Raw genomic sequence first — 18,159 nt, forward strand, 5'->3', positions numbered from 1 at the left:
GATTATACGAAATTTATACATCACACAGGTTGGAGAAATTCCACACGGAGCTGACCAACCTCTTAAGTCACTGCACTTTGTAGTATCACCTCACTCTTTATTGATCACCATTATTTTCATAGGAGGTGATGGTCAGTTAAGTAGAAAAAGGCAAATAGAAGCAAACTATTGTTAAATTACTTTAAGGTGTTGAGAACTATATTTCATTCTATTAGTGCTCAAATTCTTACTTTACTGTCAAAAACAATACTGAAGATCCTGAACAGTTTTTTGTTTATATGAATTGCATCTATGTAAACTTACCATATTAGATATTGAAACTGAAATTCAAAAAAATTTATTACCTCACTTAAAATATTCATTACATATTAACATAAATAATGTTTATTAAAAAAAAACCTACTTGCCAAAGCAAAATACATTAATGAGTAGCAAAATCTGTCATATTTGCTAATTTCTAATATCTGGTTTAACAGAAGAAGCAAGCTATATACTCATCAGATTGTACATTTAATCACCTGCAAAATAATGCCATATAGCCTCTGGAATACTTCACTGTACACTCAGGAGAGAACGAGAGTGAAAAAGGCAAATAGCATCTTAGTACCATTTGGAAATAGGTTTGATCTCAAACTTGAAGAAAGAGTATCTAGGAATACCACATATTGAGATCCTCTGAATTATTTTTTTTAAAGATTTATTTATTTATTTATACAAGAACCGAGGTACAGGCCAGATGCGTGGGAGGGTGAGAGGATTCACCAGAGACAGAGCGGGGAACAGAACAGGCAGACTGATGAAATACACTGCTGAGGGGAGCAGCGGGCGTGACAGGAGAGGTCTGCCGCGCCATGTGGGATTCTTGCCGGCCAGCCGGGATCGAAGTGGCGCTGCAGAGGCTGAGGACACCTTCACAGCGCAGCACTCAACCACCTGCGCCACAAGGGGAGCCCTAAATTATTTTTTGAACTATATTAAGTTCTTGTTTTAGATACTGTGTCTTAGATTAACAGTGAGATATGATTTAATATATGAACTCACTGAAGTGGGGAAAACTAGGGAGTTGTAAACAAAGTGAAGAAATTTATAATGTTAGTTATAACCCTAAAATCTGAACATGAAAATTTTATAACTTGGTAGAGATTCAACAAAGTAATTTTAACACAGTCTTACTGAAGGACTTCCCAGTTATCAAGGGTGCCAAATAAAGAGAAGTTGAAGATAAGAGTCCGCAGATGGAAGATCACCAGGATCTATTAAAAGCAGTGAAGCTGTGCACTTAAACGTGACTGTACTGTATTTAAACTGACAGAGAGAAGGCAGACTTTTGTATACTATCTCTATGTGGTAAACCACATAATGTTCCCATTATGAGTTATACAGCACTGGTTTTTCATACAAGGGAGAAAAAAACAACATACCTATATGTCTTCTTGTCATTTCTACTGTGGCATTTCGGTTGACGTTGGAAAGTAAACCTAAGCAGAACCTCTCTGAATTTGATGGATCAGTGAAGCCATCTACAGTAAGTGAGGGTTGTGATGCATGGAAGGTCTCTCCAACCCTCTGGTTCAATTCATAATATGCTATCGAACACCAAAATGCAGGTTCTGAGTAAGTAACTGGCTGCAAATCTGGGGGGGGAAAACAAAACCAATAGCAAGAAATGTTGTGTGAACAATTCAAGCCAAGAATAGACTGAATGTCATCATCTTTATAAGCTCTGTGCCAGCCTATATTGGCAACAGCTCAGGAAGTAAAACTTAACAACTACATCACGAATCCAGTTTCAATAGATCATACCACATTTTCAATGTTTCAAATTTCCCCCATTCTATTAAGTCATCCAGTCTTCAAGTATCTTTTTCAGACTTTATGGTGGATAATTTGTTCTACTAATAGTATTACCCCAGTTCTTGTTCAAATATCAACCACCACAGGCATGGTAATTCAAGTTGTAAATGAATTTCTGGTAATATGAAATAGAGTTAAACTGGAGCAAGGATTCATGAGTCAAAAGTCACAGGAAGAAAAATTCTTTTATAATAGGATACAAAATATGACCTTTTTTAACATGGTATTTTATGGGAAAAGTAGTACATCAGATGTTATTTAATTTCTCTAATCCTAATTAAAATACATCATTATGCACACACACAAATATATCACCTAAATATATGTATTTATACAAAAACCTCATAATAATTGCTATTACAAAATATATCGTAAAATAAACATACTCATAAAATGCTAGCCATTACAGGTAATAAAATTTTCCATGAATAAAAAAGATTTCCATGAATAAAAGGATTATTAACTCCTCACACTCAATGTAAGTAAAAATGTTTTAATAATACTAAGGCACATTTATATCATTTTAAACATTTATATCATTTTTAAAAAGCACTAATTTGAACAATTATTTTATTATTCACTGAGGCCCATATACATGAAAAATAGTAATCAGAGAGGACATTTTATTAAGTGATACAGCATAAAACAGTGAGAGGAAAGCATTTGTCACTTACCCAAACTGTGATTAACAGGGGAAAGAGTGGTAGGAGATAGTTCTGCTGGAGATCCTGAAACAAAAGGTTCAATATTAAGAGATCTGGAAGCATCTGGCCAAATACAGTTGGTTGTACAGTTATGGTAATTATCACAAATAAATACAGATAAACTTATATTCCAAGAATTCAAAATATACTACTGTATGTCAATTTAATGTTGGAGGCATCAATATGTAAGAGGCATAAGAGTATCAAATCTTGGTTTTTCATCGCCTAATTTCCCTTCTCAAAGAGCCAATGTTCTTTGCATGCTTTTCCAGAAATAATACAACACACTATATGTTCTGTGCCCCCGATATATAAATGGTAACACTGTTCTGAACTTTGCTTTTATAGTATTCTAATCACAGAAAATACTGATTTTCTTTAATATTTACCTGCTGTGTAAAACTACATTATGGCATATTAAAAAGGTTCTACACTGGTGGATACTCAAGTTACTTTTAATCTTTTGTTTTAAGAGCCAAGATTGCAATGACTAGCCTTGCACATTTTTCATTATTTCAATCACATCTGAGTGATCGACTCTTTTAAAAGGATATGGCAGGGTCAAAGGATTGTGCAGCTGTAATTTTGAAAGATTTTTCCAAAATTGTCATCTATAGCAGTTGTACCAGTCTACACTCCCATAACAACATAAATGATGAGGAGATGCTCGTAGCATTAATGTTTTCAGGTGAGAATATGGTCTTAACAAGCAGTTTTAATTAGCATTTCTCTTACAAATGAGATTGGCCGGTTTTACAGTTGTTTGTATTTTATTTCCTTCCTGTGAATAATCTGTTTTATTTTGCTCATCTTTTCTTTTGTGGTATTTGGTCACTTCTTTTTTATACAAGTATATGGATTAGGGATGTTAGTCCTTTCATGGTAAGGGCTGCCTAAGGTAAAAGAAAATATACATTGATCTTTGATTCCCCCCGTCATCCGTATCCTTCAGTCCTGAAACACTTGTCTTTTACCCTTTCATTCTTAGACTCTGGATGGGAGAGGGTTGGCTAGCAGAAAGTAAGTCATAATTAGAAGCTTGGAATTTTAGCCCTATCCCCCATTCTCTTGAGAAGGGAGAAAGACTGAAAATTGAGTTGATAATCATTTCTATGTGATGGAGTCTCCATAAATCTCCAAAATATAGTGCATGAAGTGTTCCCAGGCTGGTGATCACATGGAGGTGCTGGGAAAGTGATGTGCCTAGAAAGGGTATGGATACTTCACAAGTTCTTTCCCACACACATTGCCCAACTCATCTCTTCTATGTGAACTGTTCATCTGTGTCCATGTATAAAATAAACTGGTAAATGTGTGTGCCTGAGTTCTGTAGGTCACGTTAGCAAACTAACTCATAAAAGGATCACTGGAACCTCCGATCTACAGTGCATTTTCAGAAGCACAAGGGACAACCTGGGCTTGTGACTGGCATTCTAAGTGTGTGTAGGGGAGTGGGGAGAGTGTATGTGGAACAGTCCTGCGGGACTAAACCTTTAACATGAAGGACTTTATGGTATTTCTGGGCAGACTGTTAGAATTGAGTTAAAATGTAGACACCCAGGTGATTATCTGGATAATTGTTCAATGCGGAGAGCAAAACTACATATTTGGTACCTGCAGATGTCATTAAGTGGAATGTTTTATGTGAAAGTAAAGGAAACACACAGAACAGAAGCCTCAAATAGAAAGGTACTAAGATTTTATGATTCAATCTTAATTTTGATCAAGCAGTATTAAAAAGACTTTCATGTGATTTACTTTATCAGTCATTTGGGGGTCAGGCACACTTTGATAAAAGCAATGACAGTAGCACTGTCTTACTCTTTAAGGGATTATTTCTGGTATTTTCCCATTAAGTATGACATTAGCTTTGAGGATGAGATAAAAATCCGTATTATTCAGGATTTTTGCATCAGTAATCTTAAGCATTCCCATTCCTGATCTGGTTTTGCATTGCACTGGCAATGTTACGCTGCCTCATTAAGATAGTCTGTAGTTTTATGTCTTTTCTGTTCTACAATAGTTTAAATAGCATTGTAATAACACATTCTTCAATAGTTTGGTAGACTTACTGTTTCAAACTTTGCAATTAATAATTTTCTAGAGTTTACTCTTATATTTTCCAATGAAAGTTGACTAAGATGGCTCTATTTTCTGGAGTCAGTTTAGGCCAATTATGTTTTCTTAGGAAATTACTCATTTCTTCTACTTTTAGATAAACTGGCTAGCTCTAATCAAGAAAATGGAGGAACAAATGCATAAAGAAAACTACAGACAGAAAAAAAGAATGATTGAGAGACTACTGAATTACATGCAGCTAAATTTTAACACACATTTGGTTGTAAATATTAAATAGTCATATAATTATTGGCTCAGTTTTATTTTATGATCATCATTCTATATACAGTTTGGGAAAGTAACTTTAAAACAGCATGATCTATAGCTCCCAAGCTTCAAATATATAGCAACACAACAGATGTAAAATAAGACAGATCATACCCAATCTGTACTCTCTCCCCATCAGAACCATGACACAAAATACCAGGTAACACAGGTGAAATGGCAACCCCCAGAAAAACAGATGAATCAGAAATAGAGAAGAGGTGCTAATTATTTTTTAGAAAACAGAAGTCTTCCATAACAAAACTACAGTTCTTTGTTGTTGTTGTTGTTCATCAATTTGAAAAATCTGTTGGCAAGTCAGGTACAACCAAGAAAGGTCAAAATAAATTCAGAACGATGAACTAAAATTCACTGCTGTTTCCTGAAACTGATATAAAATAAACAAAGTCACTATTAGAGGTGGAGAAAATGCCTAACTTTTCAAATCTTTTTAACTGTTGACTCCTCTACTAAATATTTATCATAACCAGTAGAGCCATAGTTCATTAATTCAGATTAAAAAGAGTTCAGCGAGAAGTGATAAGTTAGAATTATAGGTTACAAAAAGAAAGGTTCATTATAAACAAAAAATTTTGAAAAGTTAAAAGCTAACAATTTATTAGCCAACTGAAGGTTTTTTTTTTTTAAGATTTATTTTTATTTATTTGTTTATGCATACAAGAACTGGGGTATAGGCCACAGGTGTGGGGTGAGAGTATTCACCATAGACAGAGTGGGGAGTAGAGCAGGCTGATCTACTGAAATACACTGCTGAGGGGTGCAGTGGGGGAGACAGGAGAGGTCTGCTGCACCATGTGAGTTAGCTCCCTGGCCGGGATTGAACTCAGATAGTCACGGTAACAGCACTGAGACTTAAACCCTAGGCCATCATGGAAGCTCCCCAACTGACATTTTTAGAAACTTTTTTTAAAGCAGAGGTTATTCAAGTATACATTTAACTACTGGAGTCTAAAACTTCGTTAAGATAATAAATATCCTCACTAAGCAGCTTGAATCAGTAGTTTCTGTTACTTGCAGGTTAAGGAACAGAAATTACTTGAGAAATTCTTGTTTGAGTGTCTCTGTATGTAAGTGAACATATATTTGTAGGATACAATTTTCAAAGAGGAACTGTTAGATCAAGATCAAAAGGAATGTGGGCATGTATTATTTTAAGTACACCAACAATTTGTGAGCTAATGTTTCTTCACATCATGTCATTCCTTTTGACATCTGCAAATTTGATAGGTTTAAAGGAGCTACTTTTATTTATCTTTATTTTTGTTGTAAATAAGTACAATCATGCATTTTTGTCCATTTTTCTATAAACATCTTTTTTCCCTGGTAATTCATAAAAGTTTGGTTGTTCTTTTATGTTACTTGTCTCTTAAGCAATTGAGATAAAAAATGAGGAAATATATATGTAAGGAGTTTATTAACTTTCTCACCTACTACTTCTGGTATGCTTGATCTTTTGTGAAATTGTGATTTCTCTGTTCTAACAGTTTTCGTTCTAGTCACCTTCTACATGCTGACATTTCAAATACATTGTATTTGTTGTCAATACACTTAGTTCCAATAATGCCTATATATAAATTATAATATTTATTATATATAAGTTTTATATATATAAATATAATTTTATGCAATTAGTTTTCTTTTTCCTGGAGATTGCTGTATTTTAAGCTTCCACCAAACCACCCACGCTCATACACCCACGCTATGTTCAAATTTTCATTTCTTCTATTGTTTGCATGTAGTTTTGGGTTTTTATATTCCACGGACAAGTGAAACCATCCGAAATCTGTCTTTCACTTTTTTATTTCATGCAACATAATCACCACAAGGTCCATCCATTTTGTGTCAAATGCCACCACTTCACTTTTCTTCACTGCTGTGTAATATTCCATTTAATTTGTGTTCCAGTTTCTCTATCCATTCATCTGTTGAAGGGTACTTGAGTTGGTTCCATGATTGTTAATAATAGTGCTGCTATGTTCATAGGTATACACAGATCCTTTCATGTTAAACTTTTCATGTTATCTGGATACCTAATAGCAGTGCTACTGGGTCAAGCAGGATTTTCATTTTGATTATCCTGAGACATCTCCATACTGTTTTCCACATGTGCTATACCAGCTTGCATTCCCACCAACAGTGGTTGAGAATTCAACTTTTGCACCACAACCTCATCAGCATTTGTTAATGGAATTCTTTTTTATATGGGCCATTCTGAGGGGTGAGGTAGTATCTCAATGTGGTTTTAATTTTCATTTCTCTTATAACTGATATTGAACTTTTTTTTATGTCTATAAGCCATCTGAATATCTTCTTTAGGAGATTAACCCCTTATCACAGGTATAGTATGCAATTATTTCCCATTCTGTAGGTTGACATTTTGTTTTTGTGATGATTTCTTTTGAGGTACAAAAGCTTTTAAGTTTGATAAAGTCCCACTTATTTATTTTTGCTTTTGCTTCCCTTGCTGCTGGGGTTCTATTCCCAAATATGTGTGCTCCCTATGCTTTCTTTCAAGGACTTTTTAAGTTTCTGTTCTTATGTCCAAGTTTTAGTCCAGTTTAAGTCAATTTTCATATAGGGTGTTAAATATGGGTATTATTTTATTTTTGGCATGTGGTTATCCATGTTTCCCAGCACCACTTATTTAAAAAGCTCTCTTTTCTCCACTGTATAGCTACCACAATTCCTTTGTCAAAAATTAGCTGTCCATATTTATGTGGATTTTTCTCTGGGCTTTCAATTCTGTTCCATTGGTCTGAGTTTCTGATTTTTTTTTTCCCCCCAGTACTACACACACTTGTTGCTACGCAATACTATTTTAAGTCAAGAAGTGTAATGCCTCCATTCTTCTTTTCTCTCAAGATTGCTTTCTGTCAGTTTTTAAATTTAAAAATCAATTATTATATATGTTATACATTTGCAAATATTTTCCCAAGTGTTCTGGCTCTGATATATCCTTCAAGGTGACAAAACTTCTTTAAATCAAACATCTTTTTTAGAGTAATTTTAGGTTCAGAGCAAAACTGAACAGAGTATAAAAAATTTCCATATACTCAAGACATATGCAACTTCCCTGACACCAGCATCTCACCACAATGTACTCACCTATTGCAATCAAGGAAACTACATCAACATTACACAAAGCCCATAGTTTACAGAGGGTTGAATTTTGATGTTGCATGCTCTATGGGTTCTGACAAATGTTTAAGGACATACAGTCACCACTAATGCTAAAGTCACCTGTATCCTGTCTTCCTCCATGACCCTGGCTACTGATCTTTTTATTTCCTATACTTCTGCCCTTTCCAGAATGTTGTATATAGTTGTAATCATACAGTGTGCAGCCTTTTTAGACTGACGTCTTTCAATTACAGTATGCATTTAAGGTTTCCCCACATATTATCACTTGATAGTTTCTTTCTTTTTATGGTAGAGTAGTATTTCATTGTCTGGATGTACCACAGTTTACTTATCCACTCACCTACAGAAGGACATCTTATATTTTCTTCCAAGTTTTGACAATTATGAACAAAGTTGCTATAACATCCATGTGTAGGTTTTTTTCTGCGTGGACATAAACTTTCAACTCTTGGATAAATATCTAGGAGCATGATTGCTGGATCATATGGTAAAAGCATGTTTAGTTTTATAAGAAGCTGCCAATCTTTCTTTAAAAGTGGCTATACCATTTTGCATTCTTACCAGCAATGAATGAAATTTCCTGTTTTTATGTGTGGTTTTCCAATTTCTCCACAATTATTTATTACAGAGACTGTCCTTTCCCCATTGTATGGTCATAGCTACTTTATCATCTACTAGGTTGTGACTCTATGTGGATTTATTTCTGGGCTTTGGTTTTGTTGTGTTGATCTAAGTAACCACTTTTGTGCCAGTAACATAGTGATTTTAGTAGTGATACTTTACAGTAAAGTTTAAAATTAGGTAATATGATGTCTCCATTCTTCTCCTTTCTTAGGATTGCTTCTATAACTCCAGGCATTTTGTGGCTCCAGTTAAAGTTCAATATATTTTGTTCACTTGCTTTGAAAAATATTGCTGATATTTTGCTGGGGATTGTGTTTAATTTATATATTATTTTAGGCAGAAGTTGTTTTGATTATATTGATTCTTCCCATCCATAAACTCCTTATGTTGCTTTAATACCATCAGTTCTTGTTGTATAGGTCTTTTGCCTCCTTAGGTTAACCATGAGGTATTTAAGTCTTTTTGAAGCAATTATAAATGGATATTACTGTAATTTCTTTTGCTTCTTGTTCACTGTTTATATGCAAATGGGCTATGGATTTTTGTAGGCTGACTTTGTGACCTGTCACTTTGCTATTATTCATCTATTAATAACTTTTTGATGGAGAGTAGGATTTTCTTTATATACATATAATTTTGCTGGCAAATAATGATAGTTCCACTTCCTTTCCAACTTGGGAGTCCCTTTATTTCCTGTTTTTGTGCGACTTCTCTAGCCAAACCCTCTAATATTAAGTTAAATAGAAGTAGTGACAATGGGCATCCTTATCTTGTTTCCAATCTTAAGGGGAAAGAGTAAAGTTTATCACTATTCAATACTATATTGACTGTTGGTTTATAATATATAGACTGTTTTATACTGAGTTAGATTCCTTCTATTCCCATCTTATTTTGTTTTTATCATAAATGGTGCTAACTCTTATCAAGTACTTTCTTTGAAGCTACTGGTATTACCATGACTTTCAGCTTTACACTGTTTATAAGATAATTACAATAGTTCATTAAAGCATCTTCACATGAATCCCACTTAATCATGATGTATATAACTCATGGTACTGTTAAATTATTTGTATTATGTGGCAGACTGCTGCATCAATGTTCATCAATGACACTGGTCTACAATTTTCATGCCTTGCAGAATCTTTATCTGGTTTTGGTACTGGGTCAATGTTGGCATTGGAAAATGCATGAGGGAGCATTCCTTCTTAGATTCTTAAAAACAATCTGAACAAGATGAGCATTAGTTCTTTAAAGTAATTTATTTGGAAGATTTTTTATTATTCTTTCATGCTTGTAATCATATGTTCAGCTCATTTGTTTCTTCTTGAGTTAGTATTGGTTTTATGTCTTGAATTTCTTGCTCATATTATTTAAAAAATTCTTCAACATCATGTATCCTGAGTTTTATTTTCACATTTAAGTGTCTGCTCCCCATGGAGTTCATTTTGGTAAAAGATGAGTTACGTGCTAAGTATTTTTAACTTTTTTTTTTTTTAGCTATATTAAAATTAGTTTGAAATTTTGGAGCAAAATTAATGTCAAAGAAAGGTACTGCTCTGTAAGTTTCTGTATATTAACCAGCCACGAATTAATTCCATTCAAATGAAAAAATATTCTTTCAAAAGGCATATGTATGGACAAAAAAGTGAGACCTTAAAATCAGTTTACTCTGTCTCTTTTGCTTCATTTTATAGAGAAAAACCTGAAGAATTAAAGTTACCTGCTGTTTTCTTATTTTTATACCAAAAAAATAAAAAACCATGTTTTTAAAAGTCAAATTTACTTAACACAGATCACTTTTATAAATCTTTCAGAAAAATGGAACTATGCTGAATTATTCTTTAACTTTATTCCTGTCTAATCACCAATCAAATCCCTTCCTCAGCAGGAAAACCCTGGCTTCTAAAATAATTAAAAAAAAAAACAAACCTAAAACACTAAAGAATTATATTTTTTCTTTAAAGTTACCAAAAGATATACAGCTAAATACGTCTAGGTGAATTAGCTTAGAGTGGAGGAAGGGATGAGCCCTTTGTATGTAAGCAGAGCATGGTAACCACTTTGACGGATGGAAACATCTACCATGTCAGGGCATAAATACACATGGATTGAGCTTGAAAAAGAAGAAACCAGCTGAAATTTTAATGGTCACACACAAGTAACTGCAACTGGAGAGCCCAAGCACAGATGTAGGTGTCTTCATTAGCCAATTCCAGCCTACGAATCTTTAGTTGAGCATGAAGTTTTCTGCAAAGCTAGAAAGCAGTGAGAGATCCTTCAGTCTCACCATATTCATATTTGAAAGACCTGCTAAGGTAGAGGCTGTCCCTCCTTCAACCTAAGGTGATTTGATAATAACTAAAGCATTAAATGATCACCTGTCCAACTCAACTCCTAATTATATGTAAGAGATTAACTCCTCAACTTAGTAGTCAGAAAGAGCAACTCCAGGGGAAAACATCTATGTTATTACTCTCTAGTATTATTTTATACATAATACTCAGAGTATTCAATTTTGAAAAATGAGACATGCAGAGAAGTAGGAAAAACTAACCCATAATCAAGAGGTAAAAGTCAACAGAAATAGACCCACATATGAACCAACAGAGGACTATCGGACAGAGTAAAATGGAAATTGTAAAACTGAAAAATAATCTAAATGAATTTATTAAATTGACTTAACAGCAGGTCAAAAGTTAGACCCACATATACATTATCAATTAATTTTCAACAAAGTAGTCAAGGCAAATCAATGGAGACAACAAAGACTCTTCAACAAGTGGTGCTAAAACAACTAGATCAGGGGCATCCCTGGTGGCACAAGGGGTTTAAGTCTCAGAATTATGAAGCTATCAGCAGCCACTGCAACACGAGTTTAATCCCCCACCAGGGAGCTGACCCACACAGCACAGCAGACCTCTCCTGCCTCGGCCGCTATTCCCCTCAGCACTGTATTTCAGTCAATCCGCCTGTGCTGCTCCGCACTCTGTCTCTGGTGAATCCTCTCACCCTCCCTGCCCCATACCTCTGGCCTGCACCCGAGCTTTTGCATGCAAAAATAAATAAATCTTAAAAAAAAAAATTTAAATAACTAGATTAATGTCTTTAGGAGAGAGAAAAACAGGAATACTGAGCAGAAATGGTAAATACATAAAAAAGTACAAGAAATTATTTTTAGCATTTAAAAATAGTAAAACACAAGAGTCTAACATAAAAAAATTGTGCTGGAGGGGGGTTATACAAATTTACAAGTAAAATATATGATAACAGTAGTATAAGCAATGGAGATGGGTAAATAGAATTTTAGTGTTATTAAGTGTAAACTAACCACAATGTCTTACATTTCACATTAAGTTGTAAAATATTACAATGAGTAATTTCCTGAACAGAAGGTGGTAATTTTAAGATACATTAATTGTAATCACTAGAACTAACCACTGGGAAAATAATATTAAAAGTGGTATTACTAAAAAGTCAAGAAAGAAGAAAGAAAAGAATCAACTATAAATATATTTATGTAATCTAAAAGAAGGCAGAAACATCGAGAGGAACAAATTCAGATGAGTCAGACAGACTAGAAACAGCAAAATAGTAACCAAACCAGATGATATCAATAATTATAATCTGATATAAGTGAACCAAACATCCCAATTAAAAGACAATAATTAGATTAAGACAAAAGGTCGTTCACAAAAGAAAACATCTTAAATATAAAGATGAAGCTAGAGTGAAAGTAAAAGGATGAAAAATTTACCAAGCAACCGCTGAAATATGATATAGTGAGATAACAAGAGAAACCTTTTCAAAGGGCAATTTATCAGAAGGATATAATTCGAAATGGGTATTACTTAATAACAGAGATCCAAAATACATGAAGCAAAACCTGACATGACTGAAGAGAGAAACAGACAAATCCAAAACCAGAATTGGAAATTTAATGTTCCACTCCATAATCAAGAAGAATAGAAAAACATGAGAGGATTAAACAAGACCACCAACCATTCTGACTTAAGTGACAAAGAAAACTACCCCTGCAGAATAGACATTCTTTTCAACTATATGTTGAATTATCATCCAGATAAATAAGCCACATGTTATGGCATAAAACAGTTTTCAGTAAATTTCAAAGAACTGAAATTGCATATATAGCATTTAGAAATCAATAAAGTATCTAGAAAAATCCCCATACTTATAAACAAGCACACTTCTAAATGTTCACAGACCAAAGAAATTTGCAGAGGGGAATTAGAAAACACACTGATGATAATAATGAAAAACAACATATTGAAATTTGTGACACAAAGCTAAAATAAGTTAGAAGGACATTTATAGTTTTAAAAAGTGCTTACATTAAAAAAAAGAAGCAATGATCTAAATATACTATTGAGACTAAAAGAAAAGCAAAATAAATACAAAGTACATGGAAGAAATAACAGAAATGAAATGAAAAAACAAAGATAATTGAAAAATTTAATACTCAAAAAATCAGTTCTTTTGGGCTTCCCTGGTGGAGCAAGGGGTTAAGACGCAACATATGAAGCTGTTCTCGGCCACTGCAGCACAAGTTCGAACCCCAGCTGGGAGATACCCACATGGCGCAGCAGACCTCTCCTGACTCACCCGCTGCTCCCCTCAGCAGTGTATTTCAGTCAGTCTGCCTGTTCTGTTCTCCGCTCTGTCTCTGGTGAGTCCTCTCACCCCCCACACCTCTGGCCTGTACCCAGTTCTTGTATGCATAAATAAATAAATCTTAAAAAAAAAAATCAGTTCTTTCAAAATATCAATAAAGCCCTTCTATATTTTTCTCTCATGCACTCATACAGTAATTATTATAAGTTAGAAACACTCTAATTGCTTTGCAAATGTTAATTTCATTAACAACCGTATGAGTAAGATATTATTCCAATCTTACAGATAAGGAAACTGTCTGCTGAGGTTATTACCAGCTAGGTATAGAAGAACAACTGCGACTCAGTAATTCAGCCAGATGTGATCATACCATCTTGATTATATGCATTTCATTAAGAAAAGTTGTCTAAGTGCAACATGTGATCAGCTTACAACTAGAAAAATTTGGAACATAATCGTCTAACTGTTAATGTCCACAAGACTTCAAAGGAAAAATGGAGGTTGGGCTGGGCAGTGTTGGGGGGGGGTAACAAAAGAAAGCAAATTTAACAGGTACTTGTTCATACAATTCTTCATTTTGTTTTGTATTTCACAGATTATCCTTTTAGGAAATAGTAACTTCTCCTATCCCTGAAGGGTGTGAAAGATTAATTTTATTATGTATTCACCTCAGGGAAGGTACAGATCAGAATTTAAAGAGAGTTCAATTTTTTCCTAAATTGGGGCCTGCATCGGTCAGAAATTTCTGGCCACTGCACTGAGAGGGGAATTGATAGCTGATGGAACACAGAGAGTTAAGTCAACTTTTAGTACCTCATGAATCAAATATTCACTGTCAGTGGAGGAAGTAATTTTCAATGTATCATTTTGGAAACATTAGTAACATTTCCACACTGAAAACAAATTTAGAAACAACAGATTAGGTTGAAAGGTAGCTCTAAAACATTTCATTTTTGTTGATTTGACTTCTTTTTTGATTTTGAACAATTAACAGTAATTATCTTATTACTCATACACCACATTTTAGCTGTATCAGTGTCTAGGCAGGCATTTGTGTACTAGTTACAATCCCTGTGGCCTTTTGCACATGGCTTTTTCACTTAACTTTTTCAAAGTTCATCCATATTATAGCATGCATTGGTACGTCATTCCTTTATATGGCTGAATAGCATTCTATTCTGTGGCTATAGCTCATTTAACTATACAGAATGTGATGGACATGTGGGTTATTTCCACATTGGACTATTGTGAATGATCTTTAAATGTTAGTGTACAAGCTGAATATGGAGTTGCTTTTAATTTTCTTGGGTATATACCTAAGGAATGAAATTGTTGTATCATATTATTATTTTATATTTAATTTTATGAGGAAGTACAAACTTTTAAAGCAACCAAACCATTTTACATTTCCACCAGCAACATATGAAGACTCTTAATTTCTCCATATCCTCATTAACACTTGTTATTGTCTTTCATTTTTAATTATAGCCATTCTAGTAAATGTGAAATAGTATGTCATTGTGGTTTTGATTTGCATTTCCCTAATGGCTAATGATGTTGAGCATTTTTCCATGACATCCATTTTTAATATCACAGTATAGGTGTCTATCATGGGGCAAAAGCAGCTTGGTTTATTCAGGAAAACAGTTCTTCAACACACAAATATGTGTTGAAAACCAAATACTATCTACAGTAAGACATATGCATTAAGATGGGTATGTTATTTCCAATGATCATCTACCTTTCTTGTTTCTAACATACTACTCCAAACAGCTATTATTAGCATGATTAGCTATGAGAGAAGCCTCTTTATCTGAAAGTCTAAATAATGGAAGGATTTCAACACTAAAATTGCTACTGTAAAAGTTGCCTGCTACCCACTTCCCCCAGCCCCTGTCAATGTTAATTCATTTGAAAATAACTTAGATGATCATAACTGCAAAATTTAGTATAAATTGTATAAAAAGGCTGATGGCATTATTTTTAAGGTTATGATATTAGAAGATGTCCAATCCTTTAAGACACAGAGAGGAAGGAATAGATAGAAATGGAGAATTACAATGACATCACAGTGTCTTCACTGGTAAATGACTAGTTCTGGTGGATTATGCATTTTTTATAACTGTTTTAAAGTTCTGATGTGAACAGATAAAAAATTATTTTAAAACTTTTCTCCATTGTGTTTGAAGTTGAGAGCTAAACATTAGAAATTAATTGAATTAAGGTAAAGGTATTCTCTGTAACAATCCACTATCATTCAGAACTCACTAAGTTAAAGGAATGCTGAAAAGCTCATCCTCATCCTTCACTTCGAAATTCTTTAGAAAATCTATTATTGGGATAATTATGATCTTTCATCACAATGACATTTATTCATAAGATAACTAAAACTTTAAACACAAGCACAGAATAATTAAAAAGAAAGGTTTCTGAGCTTCTAAAATTTTCACTTACCGCAACAATAAAAAATCCTAAAAATTATTATTCTGCAGAGTAGTATATGTTAATCTTTCATTAACAGAACCCTCCTTTTGATGGTTCAAATATGATCAAATCAAAATAGAAGATTTATTGTTTGATATGTGCCCCTATCTATTGATAACTTTAAATTATGAATAAATCCTATGAGGTTCAAACAAGGCAAAAATGTATGCAAATTAATGAGAAATAGTGAATGATATTTTTTACCTGTATCCATACTTTGGTTCAACTGTTGATCATTTGTTTCTCCATCTTCACTGATATATCCAGGAGGTGGCGTTTCTACAAAAGTTTAGAACAAATCAAGTACAGTTGTAATTAAACTTTTTCTCTCAGCAACCAGAGGTAACCAATCACTCCAAATAATAAATATGAATGTTATATAACATTACAAAAATACTGGATACCGAGGGCTTATATTCTGGTTCTGATCTAAATCTTACATGTGACTCCTTAAAGTCTACTTGTAATATATCAAATTCTCTGGGCATATTTTCTTATCTATTATTTACATATCTGGCTCATTCCCATATGTATATTTTTCTGGGGCAAGAGCCAAAAATATAACTTCAAAGATGCCTCAGTTCTGAATCAGTATGTTTTAAAGACATTAGTATCTACAACATTTTTTAAAAACTAATGACCATTACAGATCAATTTAAGTACAATGTGTGTACATATGCACGCACGCATTAACATACACAAGACTTTGGATTACAAGTAACACAGGCTTACATCTTACACTAGGCTCTACAGTGCAAAAAAATACGGTGCTTGTTTTAGAACTGGTCTAGCTTGAATTCTACTAAAAAAAAAAAAATCTATTTTTCCAGGTACTTTTGGCCAGTAATCCTGAGTAAAAATTAAAATACAGACTACTATACAAAACAGAGGCAAAATGCTCCCTGAAAAAAACCCAGGATCCTAATGTGTCATTTCTAACGTCTTTTGAACAAAATGTTTACATTCAAAAGCTAAATGAATACCAGAATAAGCTTCCTGTAAAAAAAAAAAAAAAAAAATTGATACAATTTTACCAACTATAATTTCAAGGAGGAAAAATAAGTTTAAATTTTATCAATGGTTTTAATATTTACACTGCTGAACAGTTTGAAGCCATTCACAATAATGTAGACACATACCTAAAAAGAATGTGCTACAAAAGGAGGAGAGACATGTGGGTTAAATGTCTCCTTCATTAACCCTTTACAATCTCCCATCGGTAAGTTAACTTATAAATCTTAAAATCTTAACTTCTTAAGTATCAAATTTTTCACTTAAGTCAGTATCCAAAACTTTTTAATAAAATTCTGAGAATATCTTCAATAAATTCAAATAACACAAATAGAATAATACATAATATTATGCATTATTTTAAAGGATAAGCAAAGTTTTTTTAGCTTAACCACCCATGTCTCAAAAATCTAAATGGAAAGAAGCAGTAATTGTTAAACACTTTACCCTATTATTTTCCCCATTATTATTTATCTACAAAATGAAAAACAATAAACTATTAACTTTTTAGAGAAGTGTTAACATTTCCTTGGAAGCGGAATAAAAAGTGAACCCTTAGACTTTGCTGTCTGTTAACAGCTGAGTAAAATCCCATTGCCCAGAAAGACAAATAGGTGTAATCTACTTTTGCTTTTCTGCTTTGTGTAACACCCAAATCTAAACAAATAAAGAAGAGAGGAAAAATAAGCCCAAACATTTCCAAAAGTGAAAGCCCTAAACATTCTGATTAATATCCTTCCAAATAATTACTGGGTAGGTGCCTTATAAGACTGTTGCTTACACCTCAGTTTCCTAGTATTGTTGAATAATACTAATTCCACATCAAAGACTTAAAATACCTCCCCTTCTTGCTTAACCTCAACTCAACCCTCATACTCCACCTTCCTCTATGCACTTTCCTCCTAACTTTTCAGTTTGCTTTCTAGCAAACCAAAAAGCAGTCTTAAATCCTCTTTTAAAATAAAACAGGAATCAAAGAAATGCACATTAAAAGAACAAAATTATTTTAAAAATCCTTATGTTTTGAAAATTGTCTTCAATGAATAAGCCTTATATTCATGAGACACAGTGAACTTTGCCCTTTTTCTTAAAGTACCTGAAACACTAAATTCCTTACATGTTTTCAGATGCATAAAAAAAGAATGCAATATAGGAATATTACAAAAAGAGAAAAAAATTGAATTTTTTTATATTACAAAAATGCTAAAAAAAAAAATCCAATGTATAGCTTAAGTCTCATCCCGATAATGAAACTTCTGTTTCTTCAAGGAAAAAAAAAGAAACAGAAAAGGGAGACAAAGTAAGAAAA

The 18,159-nt window shown here is 33.3% G+C and overlaps 1 protein-coding gene across 2 annotated transcripts in view; it reads right to left on the minus strand.

Annotated features, from left to right (window-relative positions):
- Positions 1-18,159, minus strand: part of SMAD2 (SMAD family member 2) — a gene marked incomplete at both ends in the record, with an annotated part of 43,200 nt that overhangs the window by 8,768 nt on the left and 16,273 nt on the right. For both annotated transcript variants that reach the window (XM_084252326.1, XM_084252325.1), the window contains 3 exons: positions 1,422-1,634; positions 2,529-2,582; positions 16,044-16,118. In XM_084252326.1, coding sequence (XP_084108452.1) covers positions 1,422-1,634; positions 2,529-2,582; positions 16,044-16,118 — 342 coding nt within the window. The remainder of the gene's footprint in view (positions 1-1,421; positions 1,635-2,528; positions 2,583-16,043; positions 16,119-18,159) is intronic.

The sequence above is a fragment of the Talpa europaea genome (genome assembly GCF_964194135.1).
Source record: "Talpa europaea genome assembly, chromosome: 13".
NCBI classification, from domain to species: domain Eukaryota; kingdom Metazoa; phylum Chordata; class Mammalia; order Eulipotyphla; family Talpidae; genus Talpa; species Talpa europaea.